Genomic DNA, 24,681 nt, shown 5'->3' with positions numbered 1-24,681 from the left:
ATCCTCCTGTAGCCTCCTGACCGCATGAGTGCTACTGTCCATATGCTGTGAGGTGCAAAACGACTGTGCCACAAACAATACTTTTATTATGGGGAAAAGAAAGTCAATAATAAAGACTAATAAATAAAAGAAGACAAAAAAATCCTTTTTTTGTTTGTCTCTCTACTGTCTTTCAGTATGAAACAAAACCTTCCACTATTTCAAAATTATAGCGTATATGGTAAGAATGACATCACCACTACAATTTTTGTATAAACTTAACTAGACAGCATGCTAAAACATGGTGTTTATGTCAAGTATTAACACTGCATAAACTATTCTAAAAGAACAGAATTAAAGGAACAAAAACAGAATAAAAAAGCTGCATTGGTAAGGCACACCCAGTCCCCAGCATGCACAGAAGCTCCTTCACTGATTGTCAGGGTTTCTAAGGTGCCAGATATAAACTGAACCGCACATCTGCTTCCTCTCGAAACACACACCAGAGAACCATCTAATCTGTCTTTAACAAAACGGAAATAGAAATTGGTCTCAGAGAAATGATTGGTTCAGAATTGCATCCATTTTATCTTTAAACACTTTGCCATTGGTGGTGACCAAGAGTCTACATGCGTGGCTACTCCTTTGATCCCTTGAACGCAGCACTTATTTCAGTGCAACCATTCGTTGGTAGAATTAAACTTGGTCTAAAACTGCATTAGCCCCCTACTGCAGAAGGTTCCAGGAAAGAATTCACTTTTGTTCACCTTGTGGGGTATTTTGTTTTCATCATTTCATATCAGAGCATTTTCCCTAAGTCCCAACTGTACATGTACTGTTTAGCACTACATGCAAAAGAGGATTTCTAGCATCTTGCCCTCACTCAATAGCATTTTAAATTGCCATACTATGTATAAAAGTAAATGCTTTCAAAATATTCAAATGATCAATTAATGAAAAGTTTATGAACATAAGAAATATATTTGTTTAAGCAGCATAGATGCATTTCCAGCTTACAGAAAAGGTGTTGTCCTTTAAATATTCTCATTCATGTGGAAGACTGAGCTTGTAAGTTATGAAAGAAAGATAATAGGTGAAATGACCTAAATGTAAGTCCAATTATTCTGTATATTTTCAACACATTTTCAGATCAGCTGCATTTTAGGAATAAATACAAGTTAAAAGTGAAGTAAGACAAAACAGATTTTATGTTGCCTTTGATCTTTAACTTGTAGCCTTATCTCCCAGGTCAGAGGGCACATTATTCAATTTCACCATATTTTGTGTAAAACCACTGTAGCGTTGAAGATGACTTTCAGTACAAATGTCATGGTACTTAAAGCTAAACTGGACTCTAGTTTTTTGAGCTTCTTAATTAAAATCACAGTTTGTAATGGTCTGACAGTATTATCTTTATTCTTTCCAGTTGAGCAGCAGCAGAATTTTCACAGCATTTATTCAATCACGCCTAGCAATGTTTCTGTGGCTCACTCTTTCACTTCCTAAAACAGACAACAGGGTTCAGAGCCACTACGCTGTCACTCTGGGTAAATTTATTCCCTGTGTCAAAGGGAGTAAAGCTGCACTGGATGAAATCTAAACTGTTCAGGGAAACTGAGGTTAAGAACTAATTCTGAGGAGTGAAAAAGAGTGGAAAACCACCAGTTTTTCTTTAAAACAAAACCTAGAATTGCTAGGAATTCTCTATTATTTTTTGAGATTATTATGCTAGATCCTAATAGAATAAGAAAAATACATTTTTAAAATGACAGTCTAATAAAAAATTTTTAATCTATAAAGAGAACAAATATAGCAATTCTACTTTAATTCAGTGAGGAAAAAATACCACATGCTGAACAGTAGATATCACCCTATAGAAACCTAAAAACATTGCATTTGTAAGATTTTCAGATTTGAAGCTGATACCTCTGTGTTACTTGTAATAATTATCATATATTATTGAAGTATTAAAGTCAGATGGTTGTGCATTATACCCTAGGCATACTCTTCATTAAAGCTGCTCCTTATGTTTTTACTTTTATTATTTTCCTTACCGTTTCATTCAGTTTCTTTTGCAAAGTGTATTTTGAAATCTGTAAAACAACAGAGAGTAATTCATTAAATGGTACTTAGACTTTTTCTGACAACAACCTACACAATTAAGTATTGTTATACCTAGGATTTATCTGTATTTGTTATTAATCCATCCAATACAATAATGCTGATTTTGAATTAATGATGGCCCAATTTCATTTATTATTATATTCACTTTACTTCATAATGTTACTTCAATATTTAAATTATGTAAAACCACTTTATACTGATTTGTTACTAGAGGAGTTTTGAAAAGGTGCATAAATCCTTCATGTGTGTTTTCTGACAGGCATCATAAAAATAACACACAAATGGACCACAGTCTGTAGACAAAACCCTTAGAAATAAACAGAGAAGATGACACAGATAGAAATTAAAGTATTCCCTCAACTCCTACAGGAATAGAAGTGTGTTCCCTGTTGGGAAAAAAACCCCAAAAACATCTTACTAGACATTCTAAATGGCAGCATATAAAGATACAATGTACCAATCTTACATGCCTTAATAATATAAGGCTGACATTAGAAGATATTAACACTATTTAATACCCCACTGATAAGAGTATTTGGATTTGCATAATGCTTAAGTGTAAGAGGGAAAAACAGAGTAATGTCAAAGAACCCAGAGTGCACAAATCTTATATAAAAATATTATTTCTAGGAAAACACCTAGATAACAATCATTTTAAGGTAGACTTCTGACTCTACAGAGAGGAATACAGAATTGAATTTAAAATTCTTCACTCTTGTATTAGGCTCATTTCCAAACAATTTCCCTGGGACCCCATCTCCATTCTGACCTCCTGCTTCCTCTAGCCACAGCAGAATTTCGTAGATCTGAACAGTACTGTGACACAAATGCTTCATCTGTGAACATTCAACATTTAAGATAAAATTTTTTAAAATTTGTGGTTTATCTTACAAAAGAAAGGTCAGTGGGATCTTTCATTACTCCTGCTGTCCACATATTATGTTCAGCAGACCATGGAGGGATGGATATTCTACATCATCTGTGCTGCACCAAGGTTTTAGCAAGGCAACAAAATCCTTACAGCTATTGCTCAGAAGGCAAATCATGAGAATCAATTTCTTTTGCTCCTAAAATACATTCAGCGATTAAACAAACAGTCTGCTACCAAGTAAGTGCATTCCATTATATGAGAACGTTACTCAGAATCAACACAAGCTTCAAAATCAAAGTAAAAATCCATTATAGCCATTTTGTTTTCAATAGAATTATTATCCCACTCAGTTTTGGGCAGAAAAATAATTAATGCCTGGTAATACCTGAAATCTGACAATGCATTACAATGCTAGTGATCCATTTTCCATATATCTGCCTTGCTCTTAAGCCATGGATCAAGTGTAAATACAGAAACGTCCCAGTGAAACAGAGGAAAACACTGAAAAAACACAGGGAGCCCTGCAAGCTGGAGGCCCAGGGTGAAAACTCAGTTCTGTTTAGGAGTCCAAAACCAGGGATCCCAGACAGGTGAGAAGTAAGAAAACAAGAAGGTGAAGAAAGAGGAAGGCTGTGGAAGTTGAAAGAAAGCACATTTCACACACTGTTCAGACTTTTGAGTCTTCTTCTGGAGGAAAAGAACATTAGCTGGAAGGTTAACTTAAAGTAGTCTTGACACTGAAGACCAGAACAGAAACTCAGCATTACAGAGTGAGGTGTCCTAGAAAAATTAAACAATAAAGCCTTAAAGATCCTCTTAAAACCAACAATTTCCTTACTAGTAAAAAACTTAAAAACAAAACACTTGCCTTCCAAGAAATGTTATTTTATAAAAGCAGTAATTTACCTGTAATGCTTTTAATGTTTCTTTCAGTCCATCAATTTCTTTTTCTTTTGTTTCTACAGCAAGTTGGTATTTTCCCTTTCAACAAAAGCTGTACTTCAGGATTTGGGCAGAATAAATGCATTTACAATAAGAATTTATCAAAAACAATGTTACAAAAATAAAGTGTTACTCCACTATGACAAAAAAATTCATTTGTGAATAATTCAGCTAAATAATTTTAAAATGTAGACATATATTGCTATAAAAACAGAAGTGAAAACACAATAGTATATTTTCACCTCTTATTAATCAGTAATTTTCACTCTATTCATCGAGCCTTAAAATTATCTGTTCTGGGAGAGACAAGCCTGACAAAGGCAGAACTCACACATTATTTGGAACTAAGATACTAAATTTTAAAACAAAAGGTATCGGGTAAATCCATTTTCTTGTCTGCAGTAGTAGGATCTTCACAGAAACAGCCTGTTCGGTTTTCCCAGTCCACAAAGAGTGAACTGTAACCTGCTATGTCTAGAATCACTAAATGCAAGTACATTTTTACATATTTATCCATATGTGTGTGTGTGAATGCATATACAGACAAACATATAGAATTTGCACATCAGAAAGCCAAAGGACTTCAGTAGAATTAAATCCGATAAGAATCACTGGCTGCAGTCAATCCTATGCAGACCAGAATAAATACCACAGAATATGCCAGAAAACACAAATATATCCATTCAACCCTACACGTTCCAGTCATTTCCAACATAGTGCTCACTGTGCAATCTTCCAAAACCACTCTGACCACTAATAGTAAATATAATCTAAATTGGTGCAAAAACTGGTATTTCAACTCTGTCTTGAGCTTAATTTACTCTTTCAGTTACTTTGGTATAAAGTACTGAAAGTACTATTCAATTCAATGGAAATAGTTAGAAGGAAAAATTAATCAGCATACAGTTTCATTCTGAAGCTGTTGTTGAAAATACAAATCAGAGATTAATAAATGGGTATGTGTGAACAAATGAATTGTCTTAACAAGAAAAAACTCCAAACTCCCAGTCAAGAAAATTACTCAACCAGAAAATATAAAATAAACATAAAATAAATATCAATGCAGCAGACATGAAGTTTACTTTGATATACTTTCAAGCCATTTAACCAGTTTGCAAATTTCTATGCCACTTCTTGTGCCACATCCAGCATATTCATCTGCTCTAAACCACTGGGAAATTTAAATTAAAAAATAGAGGCCACACGCAGACATTCACTGACTTCAGTGTTTGAAAAAGGTTCATTGTACACCAAATGTAAATCATTCAGAGGAGGAACTGGGCATTCAGCCTGGTAGAAAAACTTGTGTAACTAACAAAATCTACATAAATTCAGGCTAAAATTTATCTTGTTTCTGTTTAGGTCAAGTACCTTAGGAAACCAGCTCAGCCAAATCAATAAAATCCCTAACAAAATGTTAGAAATGTTATTTTTCAGTACTACTTGTAAAGGCCAATTATCCCAATTTAACCCACCCCTCTAGAATAAAGCAAATTTTGTATAGCTCCAATATGGAACTATCAAAGAACACTCTTTCCTCAGCTGATTTTTAGCACAAGCAGTGACACTTCATAAGTTCTACAGTCTATCAACAAAAAAACAGAAATAACAAAGTTACAAAGACATTTCATTTGCAAAGGCCATAGCCAGCAACATAATGTAATATACTTAGTTTATACTTAAAACATGTTTAGTAAGTTTTATATCATTATCATTTGCTTATGCTCCTCTTTGGATGACAAACAACAAACAATTGTGGAGTACCTTTTCTTCTTCCATGGCAAACATCCTTGCCTGTAACTTGGTTGTCAGTCACATAAAAAAACCAAAACAAACAAAAAAATAAGAACAGCACATGGCAATAATTTTATTCATGCAAATAAACAAGACAATATAGTTATATTAAACTGCATAGTATAGTTCCTGCTTTTTTTTTTTGTAACTGTAGGAAATGTAGAGTTACAAGGAAAAGTCTGTGAATCTCGAATTATTTTTTCAAGGAAGAAACCTAATTGCTTGTTAATTTCTTTTTTGTGTGCCATGATTGTGATGCAGCATTAATGATAAATTCTTCATCACCCTGGGCAACAGTTTCAGTTCCTATGAATGTTCTCTGCAAGGTCTCTCAGCACTTGTGTTTGCTTACTGTAATATGGAGAATAAAACACAAGAGTGAAACACACTTTCAAATGTTGAGCAGGGTAATTTGTGTGGCAGATCTTTTACCATGGTTTATGAATCTACCCTTGCTGAGGTCATGCTAAATTAGAGGGGAAAAAACAAACAAAGCAAAACAGAATAAGGAAAATATTAGAAGAAGCATTTTCTTCTCTAGGAGGTTTTTGAAATATAAAAATGAAAAATGCCAGGAGGAGTGGCGTCTGGAATGAACTGTCAAAATACAAGCATTATGCTGTGGCCAGAGGTAAGGCCATGATATTTTTTTTTGAGCTGTATATTATAAAATTTTATATGCAATAGAAAAATATTTTCATACCAACTGATAACTTGCTATGATGTCATTATATTTTAAAATCCTGCAAAGCCAAAGGCTTTATTTTGTTACCTGTTTTTTAAAAGCCGCCATAGCTTCTTTGTTTTGCTGTTGCAGTGTGTCAGTCTGATGCTGCAGAGTTTCCTGCTCATGTAAAATAACAACAGTGTGAGTTAAGTATTATCTTAGAGCAAAATATTTTTAGAAAGACACAACTGATTAAAAAACCCTGAAGACTAAAAAGATGCTTTTTTTAGCTGGTAATTGTCTTTTTGGTAGCAGCTTCTCTTTAATTTCTAACAGGTAACAGTTCTCTCCTCTGGAATACAGACCTTTTGCTAGGACTTCTGCAAGCAGCTCCTACCCATCCCACCAGCCTGCAGAAACAATCCACATCCAGTGCCATCTTAAGACAGCACCTTAACACTGGCCCAGGTAGTTACAAGAGAATTTTATTACCCATTAAAAAGAGAATCCCACTGAAAAATAACTATCTGTTATTCTATTCATAGTTAAGTTTTAGCCATTTAACAAGCTACCTGAAAGAGCTGAAAGAGGGCAGAAAAGACTAAGTGTGAGGCAATAGTATGAGATTTTTATCACTCTCCTGCCTGGCTTTACTCTCATCCATAAAAACAAGAAAATGAGTGAAGATGTACTTTTTTTTGTGTGTGTGTGTTATTATTTCATATCATAATCTTACAGGCTAATACTACACTCTACAAGTTGGAAATCTCCAACATCTTTAAGCATCATGCTTCTCTGTAAGATACTTCACCTTTACCATGGAAGGTGTGTATGGAAGACCAGGTTTTTTCAGTTCTAAACATTGAAATATATTATGTAAAGGTAGTTAATGGTCTCTGTCCTTGAACAGCTATCTCAAAATACAGATGGATGTTGAGCTTAGAAATATTAGTGTGAAGCAGGAAACAATCCAGTAATGACTGCACAAAAATAAATATAAATTGAGACTATTAAAAAGAATGAATGGAAGAAAATAAATTGAAAATCTGTTTCACACACAAGGAGTCAAATTTCTTCTTGTGCCTGAATAGAAATTGAGAGTTTTTAAACATAAAGTCCATTCTAAAATTGCTGTTTTCTCCAGCAAGTTGGTGTTGCTTTCACATTGTACAAGTGAGAGCTGTTGCCTTTTGATAGAAGACAAGAATCCAAGGAGGTAAGGTGTTCCATATCCATTTACTTATTAACTCATCATAAGATGAGTAGAGAAAGTTTTGATTTGTGTGTAACAAACAATGCACAGTACATAAATGAATATTCAGAACCACATAAAAGTCTTGAGAAATGTTTTCCTCAGGTTGTCCCTTAGCCCTGTGTCCAAGGACATGTTCTCCAGGGGTGACAGGCATGGGAAGTACCCTAGCGAGGCAGAGGCAGTACTGCAGGCACAGCAGATCAACTACTCCACTGCAGTATTCCTGCTCACCACAGGAATAAAATTTTATATCCACAGCACTGCCAAATTACGATGGCATAATAAAATACAGGAATTCAAGCCAATATCATGGAATAAATTATGTAGGTATCAGTCTTGTTTCATTAAGCAGTCATCCTTTATGTAACTTTATCATAGATGTAACTGAAAAAATCCCAATGCTGAACTCTTTCTAACACACCACTTTCTTGTACTGTATATTCAAGTGACATATTTTAATTTCAAAAAGACAGGGGAGTGTCTACAAATATGCATTTTCTAACAAGCCTCACACACAAGACTATCAGATAAAATGTTTCTATTATTTCTGTCAGAAATTCAGGCTTGGAAGAAAATTTCCATATATGCCATGTATGTGTGGTGAAGGGACACTGAAGAAAAAAGCATTTCTTTTTATCAAATATGAACAAAATCAGCTTTGATATTGTAATGTTATACAAGTATGAGTATACTCACTAGATTTAAAGGAATATATTCTCCAGTTACTCTGCTTTCCCTGCTTGAGTGTATTTTTTCAAGGGCAGCAGCAGTATATATATAAAATGCAGACAAATTGGAATATTGTAACTTCGCTGAAGCAATGTCTTTATTTCAAACTAGTTTGTTAAATTTAAGGTAAAATGAAATGAATGACAGAAATGTTGACTGAAAGGGAAATCTTCGAAGGAAATGGTAAAACAGACCCTTTGATAAACCAGAGGAAGACATCTACTTTTTGAACTGCTGCTGTGGTCAATATGATTCTGCATTCAGAAACAAGCAGGTCACAAATTCAATTTAAATGTCATACTTAGAATTTTCATCTTACTGGAGTCTCCAGGACTGGAAACTGATATTAGCTTGTTCCTTTGAAGTTCCCAAAACCTACCACTCATTGTTTACACCAGCTTTGCCATGTGCCAATGTTAAGTGCAAAGTACAGGAACTGACTTCACCTCACTTCCTGTAAATCCCATCCTTTTATGAGTGGTAAATTAAATTGCTGTTGACGTCTTAGAATGGATGGAAATCCTCCCTTTTGAACCCAGAATATTAAGCATTGCAATGCTAGGTTAAGAAAAGCAAAGAAGGGTTACAAACTGAGAGCACTCTTGCCTTTACAAATATAAAATGTTTCCTGTTTCTGTGTGCACATATATATCTTTCAAGAAAGAAAAGCACAAAGTTAGGATTATTAATTTAAGATGGTTAGGATGAACTCCAAGATGAAATAGCCTTCCTTTACAACTAAGATGTTAAATATCCCAAGATCAAGGATAGAGCTGAAATTATTGTTTTTTCTGGGGTTGTAAAATATACGGAGTGAAGCCTTTTATCTTGTGCCCTTGTGACAGGGGTCATAGGTTTGACTGTATTAAAGAAGGGAATGCATTTCCTAGGAAAGCATAACCTCAGGAGCCCTAATTCTGAGAAGAATGTTAGACTTCTCTTACTGAATACTTTATTCTCAACATTTAAAAACAAACTACTTCTAAATATGGATAACATACAAGTTAATGTTCAAAATAACTTTCAGGAAAAATTTCCACTTCCAAAATATTGCAAGTGAAGTTGTTTGCTGCACTGATATTTGCACTTGCCAAAGCCAAGCATAATACAGAGAAGCTACTACACAGCTTCTCCCACCCTGATGTGTCAATGTGCTTCATTTTCAGATAAATGTCTTATTGCTTTAGTATTTACATATCAATCTGAAGATTGCCAAGTCATGCCAAATATTATTATATTTTCTTGTTAAAAAATTTCTAAGCTGGGCACAATCCAAATCAAAATAAAAGTTACAGATGTTCATGACTAAATAATAAGCTACTGGCTAGCACATTCCACTACTGAAATAAAAATACCTCTAAAAATAGGAATTGTAATAAATCACAATTTATATTAACATATGAAAATTAAATCTCAGCAGGTAAAACATTAAAAACATTCAGGAAGGTTACCTTCTGCCATTCAAGTTCCTGTTTCTCTATAACAATTTTATTTATTTGGTCTTCGTAATTAGTTTCTGTATCCTAGTTAAAAACAAACATAAAAAAAAGTCAAAAGAGTCAATTGAGATGAAGAGAAATTCAGTGAGATGCAAAAGTGCTTCAAGAATCCAGTGTAGTCAATGATACAGATAATCATAATTAATGACTAAGAATCTTTGAGACATCTTAAAAATTCAGCTCGAAGCATTTGAATCTTTATTCTTTGTGACATCTCCTAGGGCAATTGAAAATTTTGTGTCAGCGATTACTTCTGTTATTATGGAAGAAGTGAAATATTTATAATTATCTTCTGTGCCAACAAGCCCTCTGACCTACCAAATAAAAGAAATTGAAACAGAATCATGGGTAATCAACACGTATCTCTGATAAGGTGAGGTACCAGAAAATCTGAGAAGAACATTACTGAAGTCCAGAGTTTCCTATTCTTGCAGAAGCACTTAGTCAAGAATCACAATACTACTCTTGATAATAAATGAAAGTTACCTTCTGATAATCGCAGTTGCTGAATATTTATGAGACTTTTCCTGAAACATTCTGGTATTAAAGTTAAATTTTCCCGACAGGAATCAGCTTCCCTTTGGAGTCCAGTTTTTATGAGCACTGGCCTTCCTTCACAAATCCAGTACTCAAAAAAAAGGAAGAACAAAAGGTTCCCCTAGGAACAGTCATGACTTTCTGCAACAATATTCAGGTTTTTGATGCGTGTCATAAGCAACTCAGCACTGTCCTGCTTTTGCACATATCAAAACAATGAGTATCCTTCAAGGACCTGGAGAGCCACACTGATGTTTCACTGAGCTTCAGTCGGCTGCTTTCCTGACTTTGCTCTGCACACGATGGCCAGCACGGAAAAGTGACACTTTAAGGTGAGCCTGACTTCTCTTTGATGAATCATTGCACTAAAAACATTTACTGAGGTCTGGTGTTGGACACACCCCAGCAAGGGCCAAACTGACTACATGAGGGTAAAAGAATACTCTATATACTTGAACTGTGCAGTTTGATATATTATGTGCAAATTTATGCTTGTTTTAAGTTCAACTTCACTACAGTTTAAAGCGTGCAATCTTAATTGTTGGAAAAATTCAAGTACTCTTGAAGTGACACACCTCAAAAATTGGTTAGAACCTTGAGGAAACAGTTACAACTTGGGAAAAAAAGGCATGGATCTCTCTAATAAAAAATAAAAGAGGGCCTCAAAAGGATCATTCTCTTAATACTGGGGTTTAAGAAAAACTCTACTGAATTGCAATACCATGAACAACTGTTATTTGCCATGAGACTGAAAAGATTCCACCTCTGGATGAAGCAATATCTTTCTTGACACATTGAAAGAGCAAATGGAGGCTCTTTCTCTTTCCCAAGTGAAGAAGATAACACAAATTTTTTTGATTGTAAAATATACTGCATCTTAAAAATGCAATTCTTTCTGAAGTCAAATATGAATAAGGGTTCTAAGATTCTGATTCATATTTACACCACTTCAACAATAGATGCAAAACAGTTTTGAAGATTTTGCAACCCTTTCTCACTTAGTACAATATTTGATTCATAGTCCCACTATTTATCAATAGATACAAAAGAGCAAAATGTGTCCCAAGTAATTCAAAATAGTTTTTTGACATTGATATCTTTTATAGGGTTTTAGGGTCAAAACTGACTTCCTTGATTAGCAGAGATTTTACAGGCACACGTGGAGAGAAGCACACTTCTTTCCACAGGAGGCTACACCCAGCCATTTCAAGAGATTCTTGCAGGTTCTAAATATATGCCTCAGCACTCATGTGATTTTACATAAAAAACACCATAAAATAGACATTTATAATTAAAATTTGGCTCACAGAGAACTAGAGAGATGTTCTTTAGCTTTTGCTTCTCTGATATGTACTGGTAGAATACAGATGGAGAAGACACCTAAAGATTTCATATGACTAATAGTATTTAAAAAAAAAAGAGACCTTAAAATATTATCAATGATTCCCAGTTCTGCTTTAACAAATAGTGCCGCACAGTTGCAATGATTTTTTTTTTTCTGGTACTATTCTGTAAGTACTGAAGGAAAATACATCCCCCTAATTTCCCTTCACTGATAAAACCCAATGAGGTTGAATTGGAGCTTTCAAAAAGGTGTAATCTTCAACCATTTCTGCCATTAAGCAAGAAATGCTATGAAAATTATATATTATTAGCAAAAGCCTTGCTCAAAATTGTATGAAAAAGGCATCAAATTCCAGTTCAAGAAAGCCTTTTGCCATGAATACTTAAGAGGATAAGAACCAAAGTTCTAAGTGAACAACGCTCTTCCAACTTACTCCCAAATTATAAAGGTGTATCTGGAAGCTATCAAAAATGTGCACGTATGTCACTACTGTTGAAAAATAAACATCATAAATACTTAAACTGAGAATGACAATTACATGATAAAAATGTTCTCATGTGAAATCACTAAGTTATAAACCTTATTCATCATTTTTACATCTTCCAAAGGACATTTATAGTTTATCTATTTTGAACTGAAAACTTTTAAAACTTGCATGAAGCACTTTTTTTTAGAAGTTCTATCAGCTGTTTAATAAGACAAAAACATTTTTTGTTATACTTAGGAGAATGATATTGTATATAACTCTGACGAGGGATCAAAACCCGACAAAACCTTAAAAGTGTTCATTTTTTATTAGATGCCTTAGGACTACATGGATTTAAGTGTTTTTATAAAAAAAGACTACCATAACAATAAAAGAGGAGTAATTTGATGGTTTATTTACTCGTTATAACCTTTAGAGAGTGTCAAGCCTTCTTTAAAGTGTTTGCTTCAGGCTGTAGTTTTACAAGATGGGCTGTGGATTGGTCAAGCCCCCTCGATTCTTGACCCTGAACAGATTTAGGAACAGAGTACAGCTGGCTCATGTCCAAGCAGCCAAAACTGCTGCTAGGTACTTTTATTATCTTTTTTAAACTTACACTCTCCCTCCTACAAAATTGCACATCCAATTTTCATGCAGGTCAAATGCTACTCACAGAAACTACAATTTCTGGTTGTTTCATACTACAATTAGAAATTCCTTCATGAACGAAGCAGACCAGTACAATTTTTATTAGATCTCATGGATATTGTTCTTAAGCATTTTTTCCAGGACAAATGTAAAAGGGAGAGAAGATGCTTATAGTAGCATTATTCTAACTTTAGTTCCTGATAATACATTCTTGGATTTTCATAGTTACAACAGTTAACAAAAAGTAATAGCAACCTCTGTTTGAAATCTATTCTCAAAAACTTTCATTTTTCAGATGCAAAGACACAAAAATTTGTACCAACCATTATTTTTCCTTTGGAAATTTTTCATTGGTCTGTCCTTGACTCTACTGCATAGGTTCCAATTAATCTGTATTGATACTTACAATCACTGCATTGGTACTTACAACACTCTCCTCTCCAACTGCAAGGAATCAGTTCCTAATCAAAAGCCAAATTATTCATTAACACAGAAATTATCACCTAACACACTGCCTGATGACTCAAACAACAGTACATGATGTCACTGTTATGAGGGCTGAAACTTCAGTGCTGTTTATTCTCTTAAATCCAAATACTTAATTTTTTTCCTAATACTCATCTGTCCTTGTTTCTGGTATTTTACTAAAAAAATACCCTAATTTATACTTAGGTATAAAATCCAGTTAAAAGATTGTTAGGAAGAAAATGCACTCAGTTGACTGCAGAGCAAGACAGACAGACATGGAAGCAAGAGAAGGGGATATCCAGCACAAAAGAATCACTGGCATGGTCAGTGCTTGATGAGAGGGAAGGCTAATCTGGAAAAAATTGAGGATACTCTAGGTATTAGAGTGTGAAGTAATTCCTGGGGGGCAGGAGAAAGATAAATACAAAATTTTGTGGATTCTAATTACTTACATATTCATATTCTGTCAGTTCCTATGGACGACAAAGACCCTGTGACTAGCCAAAGGAATTAAGTGAAGCTGTATCAAGTAAAATCATTTAAACTATGTATTCTTTAGAACAAACTTGCACAGCTATCAAGGATTGGGATTTTCTCTGGAAGACGAAACAGATGAACATGAACAGTCCCTTACTCTGAGCAACTCTTCTAAACTATTTTTGGGAATTTAACTACAGTATGATGACATTGAGTAAGGATTGCATCAAGCCTCTCAAAACATTTTCGTATTTAAGAGTTTGCTTCTTTTTATTAGCTTCACACAGATCATTTCATTTCACAAATTTATTAATCTGAATTTATACTGCATCTTAACCAACCATTCCAGGCAGTTTATTAAACTCAAAATACACAATAAGTCCTGTCCCAAAGAGTCTCCTGTTGAAGTGACAAGCAAGCCCAAGGATGGGAAGAAAAACAGAAGCAAATAGAGGCAAAATAATCTCATCTAAGGCCAAGCCAGAGGTCAAAAACTGAGCGTAAAATCCATGGTACTGGCTCTAGTGCCTCCCTCAGGTTATCAGTCTACTGAACTTCACAAGCAACCTGGAAAGGAAGTGGGAAAAGCACCAAGAACCTGCAGAAATTTCACTTTTACTCCACTTTCTGATGCAGCAGATGACACATGTGTTTGTTTCTTGGCCGTGGAAAAATTCGCATGGTGCAAGACAAGCACTTTCATTCCCTGAGTTATCCCTGTATTTTGGTCTATGCACTACCTTTCTCTCAAGGTTGATTAAAAATTTAGAGAATAATCTCGCATTGAATGAATTTGTAAGAAATTCATAGCTAATCGGGAGAGGGTTTTTTAGGGGTATTTTAAAGAAAAACATCCATTAAATTCTACTTAAAAGGATAAAAATGAATGGCACTAGGTATATGCCACATTATTCAAAAACTCTTGCTTCTTCAAAATACTAATATTTTATATTCCAAACTTCAAACATACTATGCAAACAGCCCTGAACTGACTGTTAAATCAAAACCAATCAAAAATGCATTCAAGGACACTCTAGGATTTCAAATTTTTTGTCTGCAAAATGCTTACTTTTTTAACCTAAATTTCTAACTAAACAGGTTAATATATACAAATGTATATAAATATTTTAGGGTAAAGGAAAGCACAGCTATTTTAGAAACATAGGACCATGTCTTAATTGTGAAATTGGCTCTTATCATTTGCATCAATTTTGAAACTAAAAACATCTTTAAGGCAAAAAATTACTCACCCTTCTGAGACAACTTTTTCAAAATCACAGTCACAAACTCTTGTACTACAGCAGACACAAAACAGGCAAAAAAATCCAAAGAAAAATGCCAAAAGATGAAATTCCATGACACTCATGAGCACTTTAGGCTCTGACCAAGTGCATTAAAACTGCAATGTTAAGTTAACCATGTGAATTCAGCTAAGCTGTCTTATAAAGAAACGTAACTCTGATTATTATAATAAAAGTTAAATTTTTCAGTCTATACTTTTAATACTAAAATAGTTGGACTAGAATAAACACTACCATTGCAACACAGGTCTAGGCATCACACCATGGGGCCTTTAACAGTACTACACCAAGAAAGTACCACCATGCAGCCATTCTCTTTTTTTTTCTTTTTAATGGCAGTCATTCTTTTGTTTATGGCTTTTAAAGAGAGGATTATAGCATTTCACTGAGATCAAAATAAGCATAAGCATGTCATCAGTACTAATATTTTAAAAGTAATAATACACATCTTTTGAACCGGTCAAATTCATCAGATGAAGAAAAATACACTTTAGGTCTTTCAATACCCACAACAGTTCAGAAACCCTAAGGGGAGAAATAAACAAAAATGTTTACATACACACAACCAAAAAAGTAACCACAGAAGAATACAAGTGAAAAAATACCTACAAGAAAAAACAGCTGCCTTTACCAGCACAGAAGCAATTTTACCTTGGTACTACTACAAGATAATTCAGCTTATTTCAAAAACAAAACAACCCCATCCCAAATACTCAATATATGATTATTATAGGGTTCTAGCTTCATAGTTTAGCAATGTAAAAATTGTGAAATAAAGTGGTTTTTAATATATCTCTTTGCCCTTATAGGTAATTCTGAAAAACACAAGTAAACAGCCAAAATCACCACTTTTCTGGCAAATGGTAAATCAATTGTGAATGCAGAAAGACTTAGGGACTTGGCAAATACTTGGATTCTTTCTCTTCATTTTGTATCAAAGCCTGCTCTTAAAGTGAAGAACTATAATGAAAGACAACAGTTTAATGTAGTTTCTCAATAGCCTGATTATCAACTCTAGCAACTTCTTACTTTGTTACAGAAAAAACAAATTCATTCCCATACAACCTTGTTGCTTTTGTGCTGTCTACAAGGGAACTTGTAATACACCCAAATACTTAAACCCATTATATTTTTAAACAAAACCCAGGCTGATTAATCACTTAAAATACAGCACGAAGTTTAGCCACACTTATGCAGCATTTTCTATGATTACCTACAGAGAGACAGAAATAAGACAAAGACCAAATCCAACATAAACAAATTTACCCTTCTTATACGCAGCTCTTCTATGGCCTCCAATAAACTTGTTTTAAAGTCTAAGAGTCGAATGGAAAGTAAAGTCTCTGATGGACTTGGAAGAGCAGAGTCAAGTGCCTGTGCTTTAAAGTCTTCATCCATTCTTTGAGCTTCTTTCTGCAAAATAATAGACATTTCCTCTCCAGTTTATCTGTAAGAGAATATTCAAACTGCAAAACCTGCAAATATGGAGGCAGATTCTTTTTGCACAGAGTAAAATTACTACTTATAGATATTATGTAATTACCAATATTTTCATTTTAAAGTAATGTGCAATGCTGTAGGAAAAAACCAAACAGATCTATTACTAATTCACAATATTCCATTGCTTCTCCTCTATGTTTCTTGGCTTGGTTTTAGTTTTAAGCAAAAACTTGATGAGCAGACAGAAGTAGTGGAGTTTTTTCCCAGAGTTACTGCCCTGCACTGACACGAAGCTGCTACAATGAACACAACATGCCGTGATGTTGCTGCCTTCAAGATGTCAAAGATCACAACACAGGCTCAATTTTAAAAGAGATCTTTGGTCTGAAATTAGGGACTTAAGGTAATGCCTGCAGTATCTGCATCTGAATTTTAACAAGAAGCCTTTCTGATTCTCTTCCTACAAGATCCTGTATCAAAATGTTGTACTCTGAGTTGCATCAACTGTTGTCAAGCAAGGAGTTACACAAACAGGAGTCCCATGTGTCTCTGTAAGGACAAAGCATGCTTGCTAGAGACATCAGAGGTAACTATAGCATTCAATATTTTATTCACAAAAATGTAACAACTGTATGTATTTCACCTGTTTTTCCCAGATAAATTTTTTTAATCCTTGAGACAGAATTTTCAGCAGTGCACAAGAACACAGGATGCTATCCCTGCCAGACACACCCTGTGTGTTTCTGCACTAAGAATTACGGAGGCAGGGGCAGGGCACAGGAGTTATGACTGACCTGGCTGCTGCCACAGAACCCTCAGGAAGGAATTCCTGCAGGAAGAGCAGAGACCTGGTCTGTATCATGGGGCCATAACAACTACAAATCAGGGCTCACCACTTTTTCTTCTGTTGTCTAAATAAAACCCTAACATAGATCACATTTAAGCTGCTTGGTCATGGATAATACATTGACTCCTTGCTTAGCTGCCCCACTACAAAAGTTATTCTGTTGATAAAAGAATGGTTTTGCTAAAACAAAAAAATCAGGCTAATTTTTGTCCTTCATTTTAAAACATTTGACTAATACTGAGCTGTTCAATATGAGGTATATAAATTTTTTTGTCAGTGTCAAAATGTGTATCTTTGAAGGACTTCTGAGGAGGCAGCAAATAAAGCCTGAGTAAGAGTCATGTACAAACATGTAGCACTTCAGGCAATAAATCTGTTGTGTCAATGTGCCAACATGAATCAGGCACTGTGCAGGCAATCTGCAGACATTGTGGACTGAAGCTGTTTGGATGTTTTTAAAGTAATATCAGGATGAAATCCCACTATTTATATTTTAGCCAAAGAACTTAGAATAAATGAAGTCCAATTCTCCCAAAAGCACACTAAAACATTTTGTTTCTTTCACTCAAATTTTCAAAATTGTTTCCTACTGATCCATGTTGTACCACTACATGAAGAACTACCACAAATGTTTGATATCAAGTATTGGGAGATGACCATAATTACAAATCTAATATAAACACCAATATTATGCACAATAAACCAGGCGTAGAGCCCTTTGATTTCATCATGCTAAAGGTAAGATTTTTACAAACATAATGTTAAAACATGACACATGGTCCAGTTCTATTCCTGTCAGCTGATGTTCCAGGCCTGAGTTGGCAGAATCCTACAGTTATGAATTTCCACAAGACTGTGCCATTATCAAATGAAGAAGCTGGCAGCCTGTGTTAATAAGGGAAAAAATAAGGGATAAACTTGATTCAGAAAAAGGATTCATCCTACACGGACAGGAGCATTTCAGTTATGAAATGATTCCTATTCAGGCCAACCAGCAGAAGAGTGTACATTAACTGAGACACACTGGGGCTTGTGATCTTCCTTCCCATCACAGAATCAATCTGAGAATTATTTTCCCAAGGGGATATTTTCAAACCAATGCTCAACTGCAAGGAACAGAAGCAAAGGGGCCTCAGGCATTCAGGGCTTTCTCTCAGCTCAGTGATCTCAGCAGGAGCACTTGACAAACAAGGATTTCCTCCGTAACGCGGTGAGTGTGGATAAACGCTTGGTGAGTGAAGCTCACTGAGTTTCCCCCAGCCCCTCATGGTGACAGTACTGTTTTCTCACGGGCAATTTGCACTCAGACTGCTTTGCCAGGACTGCCACAAAATGCTTCACAGCCTGCTCTGAAAGCTGCCAGGTACAGGGGGCTGCACTCGCTCCTGCTGCCCTCCTCAGAGTCCAGCACCACGCACCCCTGAGCTCTCTTCCACCTCGCAGAGCTCAAGAAACTCAATACCTGCCACCAACCTTCCACTGAGTCCCACTGGAAACAAAAATATACACAACAGAATAATAAAATGAAAAAATAATTTACATTTTCCTTCATATTAATAAAATACCTGCTTCTGATGCCACACATTAATACAACAATCCAGAGCTACTGTAAAGATACAGGATAAACAATAAATGTCCTTCACCACAGAAAATACAAACAAAAATCTCTTGTGTAATCAAAGGTATTTCCAGATAATGCATTTTTACTTTAGCAACTGATATTTATCAGAATATATATAAAATAATTTTTTTAAAATCTAAAACATACATGTGATAACATTTTAAAAGTGAAAGACTAACATTCCTATTTTGAAGCATTACATTCGCTTTCCTATTGCGGGCTTTACATTTAACAAAATAAGGACAAAAATTACTTTTTAAAAAGCACATTAAAAAATCCATTTTAACACAATTTTAAGTGCCATAAAGGGCTTTATATCTTTGAAAAGCACTTATTAAAAATTACATCTTAAATACCCTACACTAGAAAGTAAGTTAGCCTACAAGCCTGATAGGGGTCAGGGTAATAACACAGAATGAACAAATTACACTGTCATTCCACTTAAATTATTTAAGTTATTTAATTTGACCTGTAGATAGTCTCTTGTCTTCTCATCATGCCTGACTTTTAAGTGGGAGGTCTTCATTCATGATGATCCTTTAATGGAAGCAAAGCTTTCTCCATTTAACCCATGGTGTTATCAATCATGTACAGGGATAAATGAGGCTGTAAGATTTTGCCAGTATCACAAATGACATTGTGACCTGAGGCCAACATCTTTATTTGCTTCTCCAGTGATTCACTTCAGCAGATATTAACCAATTTTATAATCCATGAAAGGCAAAATTAAAGGACACCATCCATAAAACAGAATAATTCCTATCAGCAACAAAGTGATGTCTGTATTATCTTATAAATTATATGGCCATACAGTGTGGTAATGTAATGAAGTAAAGATGGTAATAATCAAATGCCTAGGGCAAATGCTAATATGCATTTAATCACACAGCATGAAGCCATTTGTCACTACAGTTGAATGCATGTGTACATAAAATACATGAGTCACGTCCTTATTGTTATAGTATAACAGCATCAATTTCACACTATCACTTTACCACAATAACAACTGCAGGGTTTGATATTAACTAAAACATTCAAACGCCAGAAGTGCGACCCACAGCAATATCTTACAAAAACTGCTTGGAAACCTCTTCCCCCTACTATTTAACTTAACACATTCCAATAGTGCATGTGTGCAGAATTTGATAGTATTTCTCTGCAAAACCCCCTTCAGGTACATTTTTGCAACAGTCTGAGTTTCTTTTTAGAAACAGGGGAATTTATGTCATTTCATTATAGGCTGGATCAGTTTTTAAGATTGTTTCGACCTTAATAAATAATAATTGATTTTGTTTGTTTATCAGTATTTACCTACACACAAGGAGACAAAACATCTGCTCTAACATAACCTAAGGTGTTTGCCAATGCTGCCTCCAGAAGAATTACACTGAAGCATAAGTACTAAATTCTGTGCTTGGTGAAACTCCAAAATGGAAATATTAATGGACAAAGTTTACCTGCTTAAGTCTAATAACTCCTTATTAAAAGGATGGCCACAAAAATGTATCTATCCCCACTAGATGCAGACAAGTTATAAGAATCAACACAATCACCTCTGTGCTTCAGATGCAGCCCAGTAAAATTAACATTTTATCTGTAAGAAACATTTCTATGACTATTTGTGAAAAACTGTACAGAAGTTTATGCAACTGAAATGAATTTATCCAGGCACAGAGTGTACCTAATACCCCCACATACACAGTTGTGTCCAGTCAAGAGGTGGGATTTAAATTTAAATCTGCTGAGTTACTCTGTGGTCAAGATGTTATGGTGCTGCTGTGGAACCATCAATCAGATTGCTGGGTAACAAGTATAACCCAGATTTTTGTCATGTTAAACTGACGAGTATGAAACACTGTTTATATAAAATTTATATAAAATTATTTTTAAAAATATTTATAGACAAAAATGGCACAGTGTGACTGAATTTTATAAAGATGTAAGTATCATAAATAAATAAATTAAAAACTCCCCTAGACAGGATAAGGTTCCCCTTATGACCATTGAAGACTGAAATACAGGCCCTGCCTGTTTGATAAACAAAACAATAATTCTAATACACACTTTTACCTTTTCAAGGAAATGTCTTTTTGATACTGTTCAAACATCTTGTATTGGAGAGAACTAAAAGCAGATTTGTCTAGAATCCACTGTTATATCTGAAACCCAAAAACTCCATAAATCCTTAAGTTGTTATAATTTTCTGAAGTTATAGCTCAGATGTAAGTTTAGGAGTTAGAAAACAAGCAGCCAGCTGTACCAAAGGAGCTTTTATAAAAGCCCAGATTCCATGATTCTGCTAGGAAGAGCTCACCAGAAAAACTAGGAGAACAAATTAGATGTTCCATCATTTTCCAGATTCCACACATCATGTCTGTCTCATATAAGGCAGGTGGGACTCCTGAACTATAAGAAAACCTCCTGGCATTCGGTGCCATAAAATATGGACTGTGAAACAACTGGGTACATGGCCTCTGTAAAGGCAGCTACAGGACAGACATCTAGAGAATGCTATATTTTTTAAGAACCATTGCTAAGACCTGTCTGTAAAGGTTTAGGTAGCTTGACATGTATTTTACTAGGTCTTAAATTTCTTGGGTTCAATTTGATTTTAAAAAATAATAATAATTTTTGAAGGCAGATTTCTCCCTATCACTATTGGTGGAGTATTTTTCTACTTTAAATCCAGAGATTTTCTGTAGGTAGGGCTATTTATTTTTAAACTTCTACAGGCTAAAAAATATTTAATGCAGTTCTGTTTGATCTTATCTGAAGTTTAATCCTCCAATATAGAGATTGATAGACAAATGTTATTTTTAATTTTCTCCTCCATCCCACATCTTCCTACAAGAATTATAGCACCTTTGTTAGGAAAAGCAGCAAATTGTGTGCACCAGACACCACCCAAACTCAACCAGCTCACTGGATTTGCCCACCCAGAGTCCATCTGTACAGCCCCAGAAGTGCAACTCTTTCGAGCTGTGAAAGAGCCACCATGCCAGGAGCTGGGTTTGGGATCCAGAGGGCTAAAAGTGGTGCCATGAGGAGCACACCCAGATCACAGGGTGTAACACACCCTCTTCAGTGAGCTGTGCTGGGTGAGATCTCTGGTTTGCTTCTTTTGAGGTCGTGTCTTTTGGCAGTTCTTTCAGATTTTACTTGAGACTGGTTCCATCCACTCACACAAATGAAAGCAAACAAGCCAAACCTTTCACAAGAATGCAGGTTCTCAGAAAGACAGTGATACCTCTAGCAATTCCAGAAATTGCATCTCTGTATACAACACAGGGCTATCTAACAAAAATTCTTCCTTCCTAAAAGGAGATCTGCCATGCAACTTATACTTTAAAGATGCTCTCCTACAGTTTTATTAAAAATATCACTCTATTTACTCATTGTCATCTGCAATTATGATGATCTACAAATCATTATAGAATCATACCAGACAAAAAAATATTTCCTTTGCAGTCCTCAAAAGCTTTAGAAGTTAATTACATTTCAAAATATCCCCAAACTTTCCAGTTTTCAAAAAAATATTGCCAGTCTTACAAGACAATTTGTTCTAAAAGCTAAGATCAATACACCAGTGTTGTGGTGCTCATTCACAAACAATTATGTTCCTCATAAAAACAGAACATCAAGATGTGAACTCTTTAAAAATATTCAAAACCAGAAACAGTAAAAATCTAATATTTGTATTTTTGTAGACCGATCATAGAGAATCAAAAATTATTTGAAGGAGGGACGAGGTAGACTTGTGGCTTTTGAATGCAGAGGATTATATGATTTTTTAAAATTTTACAGTACATCAAGTAGCATTGTCAAGGCAAAGTTCTTATTTTAAAGGACTGCTTTATACTAATTTTATTATACATATTGTTTTATACTAAAGTTCCATAGAATTTTCTTTTATTCATATATTATGTAAGCACACACAATGCAAGAATACCTGTCCCAGGTCATGTAAAAGGTCTTTCTACCTCACTGCCTCATCAATAACAAACCAAAATCAAAAATTCTCTTCTACTGAATTAAAGTGAACAGTAATGCTCTTCCTTGACTTTGCAACTATGGGATTTTTAAATCTGTCCTGAGCACAAATTTGGATTGTATTTTGTTTTTTATCCTGTAAGAGTCAAGTACAACATGACCACCAGTGTGTAATTTATGGAGGACAATACACCTTTGGAGACCAGACTGTTTCTTCAGGGCTCTTCTGGAGAACATTCTCCAGAATGTTCTTTTACTGGTGCATTAATACTACTTTGTTGCACCTCCTCTCAGTAAGGAGCTCTATCTACCCTTTTCCATGTTCTTCCCTATATTTTGAGTTTATATTTTTATTAGCTTACCTTAACAACACAGGACAGAATCATCCAGAGGACTCCTGACAGACATTCTGAAACAGGCAGGGTATAAAATACAAAACCTTTTAGTAACGAAAGCAAAGATGATGTTCTTTGCCACTCTAGCAGCTGAAGAATTAAAATAACAGATGTACTCCATATAAGAGATATCCTACAATTCAGCACAGCTTATCCAAGGAAAAGATTTGTGAACCTGCTCGTGTTTTTTTGTTTTCCAAAGATAAAGGAGGCCTAGTCACATCAAAATGTCCTTATCTCTGGTACTAGCAGTTTCTGGCCTAAAATCAATGGCATTTGTTTAACTTTTAGATAAGTGTAAAGATTTTAAGTGTGAAAGCTGTACACTTGGTCTGCAGTTACCTTTCTCAAAGCCTAGGAAAGCCTTGTGTCCTTTTGGGGTGGGAGACCAACACTGGAGCCCATAAGAGAGCAAAACCATTGTCCTTTAAAACCTGCTTTGGAATCTTTGCTGACAAAACCATCATCAGATAGCAGTAATCTGACACAATCTGCTGGATGACATAATGCTTTTTAAAGTTCCAGATTTTAACAGAATTGTGGGAAAAGCATTAAACAAAGAACTCTCAGATTTTCCTTGTCAAGAAGCCATGGAACTTGGTTAGCTGCTTTGCTCTTCCCAATTTCCTAGAAGGTTTTAGTTGGATTTTTTACTTTTTTTTTCCTTCTTCTTCTTTTTTTTCTCTGCATTTCCAGCTCTGTTTCAACACGTGAATTAAAAAAAAAAATAGAAGGAAAGCTGAACAACACATTCCTGAAGAGCAAACTGATGACCCAGAACGCATATGGGAAAGTCCCTCTGAGAGCCTTTTTTTATTCAACCTGCAATAGTTCATGTTGATGTGATAACAGGGGCTCCAAGCAATTATTGCACTGCTCCAAAGCAGCTTCTGAGATCACAATGCAGTAAAGATTACTCCCATCAAATACAGAGCTCTAGCAAATGTAAACAAAGGGTGAAGTTTTAAAGAACTTTTCAGTCTCCAAAGTGTGTGTTAGCTGCCTGTTGAATCCTGGATGAAATTTAGAAGGTTGGAGGTGCTTGCCCAAGTACTGAATTGCTTGGGATCTGCATTTTTACCCCCACTACAAGAGGTTGCCTTCAGTAATCTGAATTCTTTTGATGAAAATATATAATCCTTTACAAACTAGCCAGTATGTTCCAAAAACGGGTAATTAAGTTCTCATGTCATATAATTTGGTTAGTAGGGCTAACACAGATATATATTATCAAGACCCTTACTTTCTGTAATCAAAAATAGTTACATATTATGCTGTATTTGTCT

General features: G+C 35.0%; 1 protein-coding gene across 1 annotated transcript in view; it reads right to left on the bottom strand.

Moving 5' to 3' along the window:
* The window catches only part of CCDC73 (coiled-coil domain containing 73), a 71,634-nt gene that overhangs the window by 31,394 nt on the left and 15,559 nt on the right, over positions 1-24,681 (bottom strand). Inside the window, exons 2-8 of the mRNA XM_063397398.1 lie at positions 18,808-18,878; positions 16,369-16,515; positions 9,813-9,884; positions 6,483-6,554; positions 5,681-5,716; positions 3,881-3,955; positions 2,034-2,072 (exon numbers count right to left, since the gene is read on the bottom strand). Coding sequence (XP_063253468.1) covers positions 2,034-2,072; positions 3,881-3,955; positions 5,681-5,716; positions 6,483-6,554; positions 9,813-9,884; positions 16,369-16,515; positions 18,808-18,878 — 512 coding nt within the window. The remainder of the gene's footprint in view (positions 1-2,033; positions 2,073-3,880; positions 3,956-5,680; positions 5,717-6,482; positions 6,555-9,812; positions 9,885-16,368; positions 16,516-18,807; positions 18,879-24,681) is intronic.

The sequence above is a fragment of the Prinia subflava genome, chromosome 5 (assembly GCF_021018805.1).
Source record: "Prinia subflava isolate CZ2003 ecotype Zambia chromosome 5, Cam_Psub_1.2, whole genome shotgun sequence".
Lineage (NCBI taxonomy): Eukaryota > Metazoa > Chordata > Aves > Passeriformes > Cisticolidae > Prinia > Prinia subflava.
The sequence above is the reverse complement of the archived record's forward strand: the minus strand, read 5'-3'. Positions and strand labels throughout refer to the sequence as shown.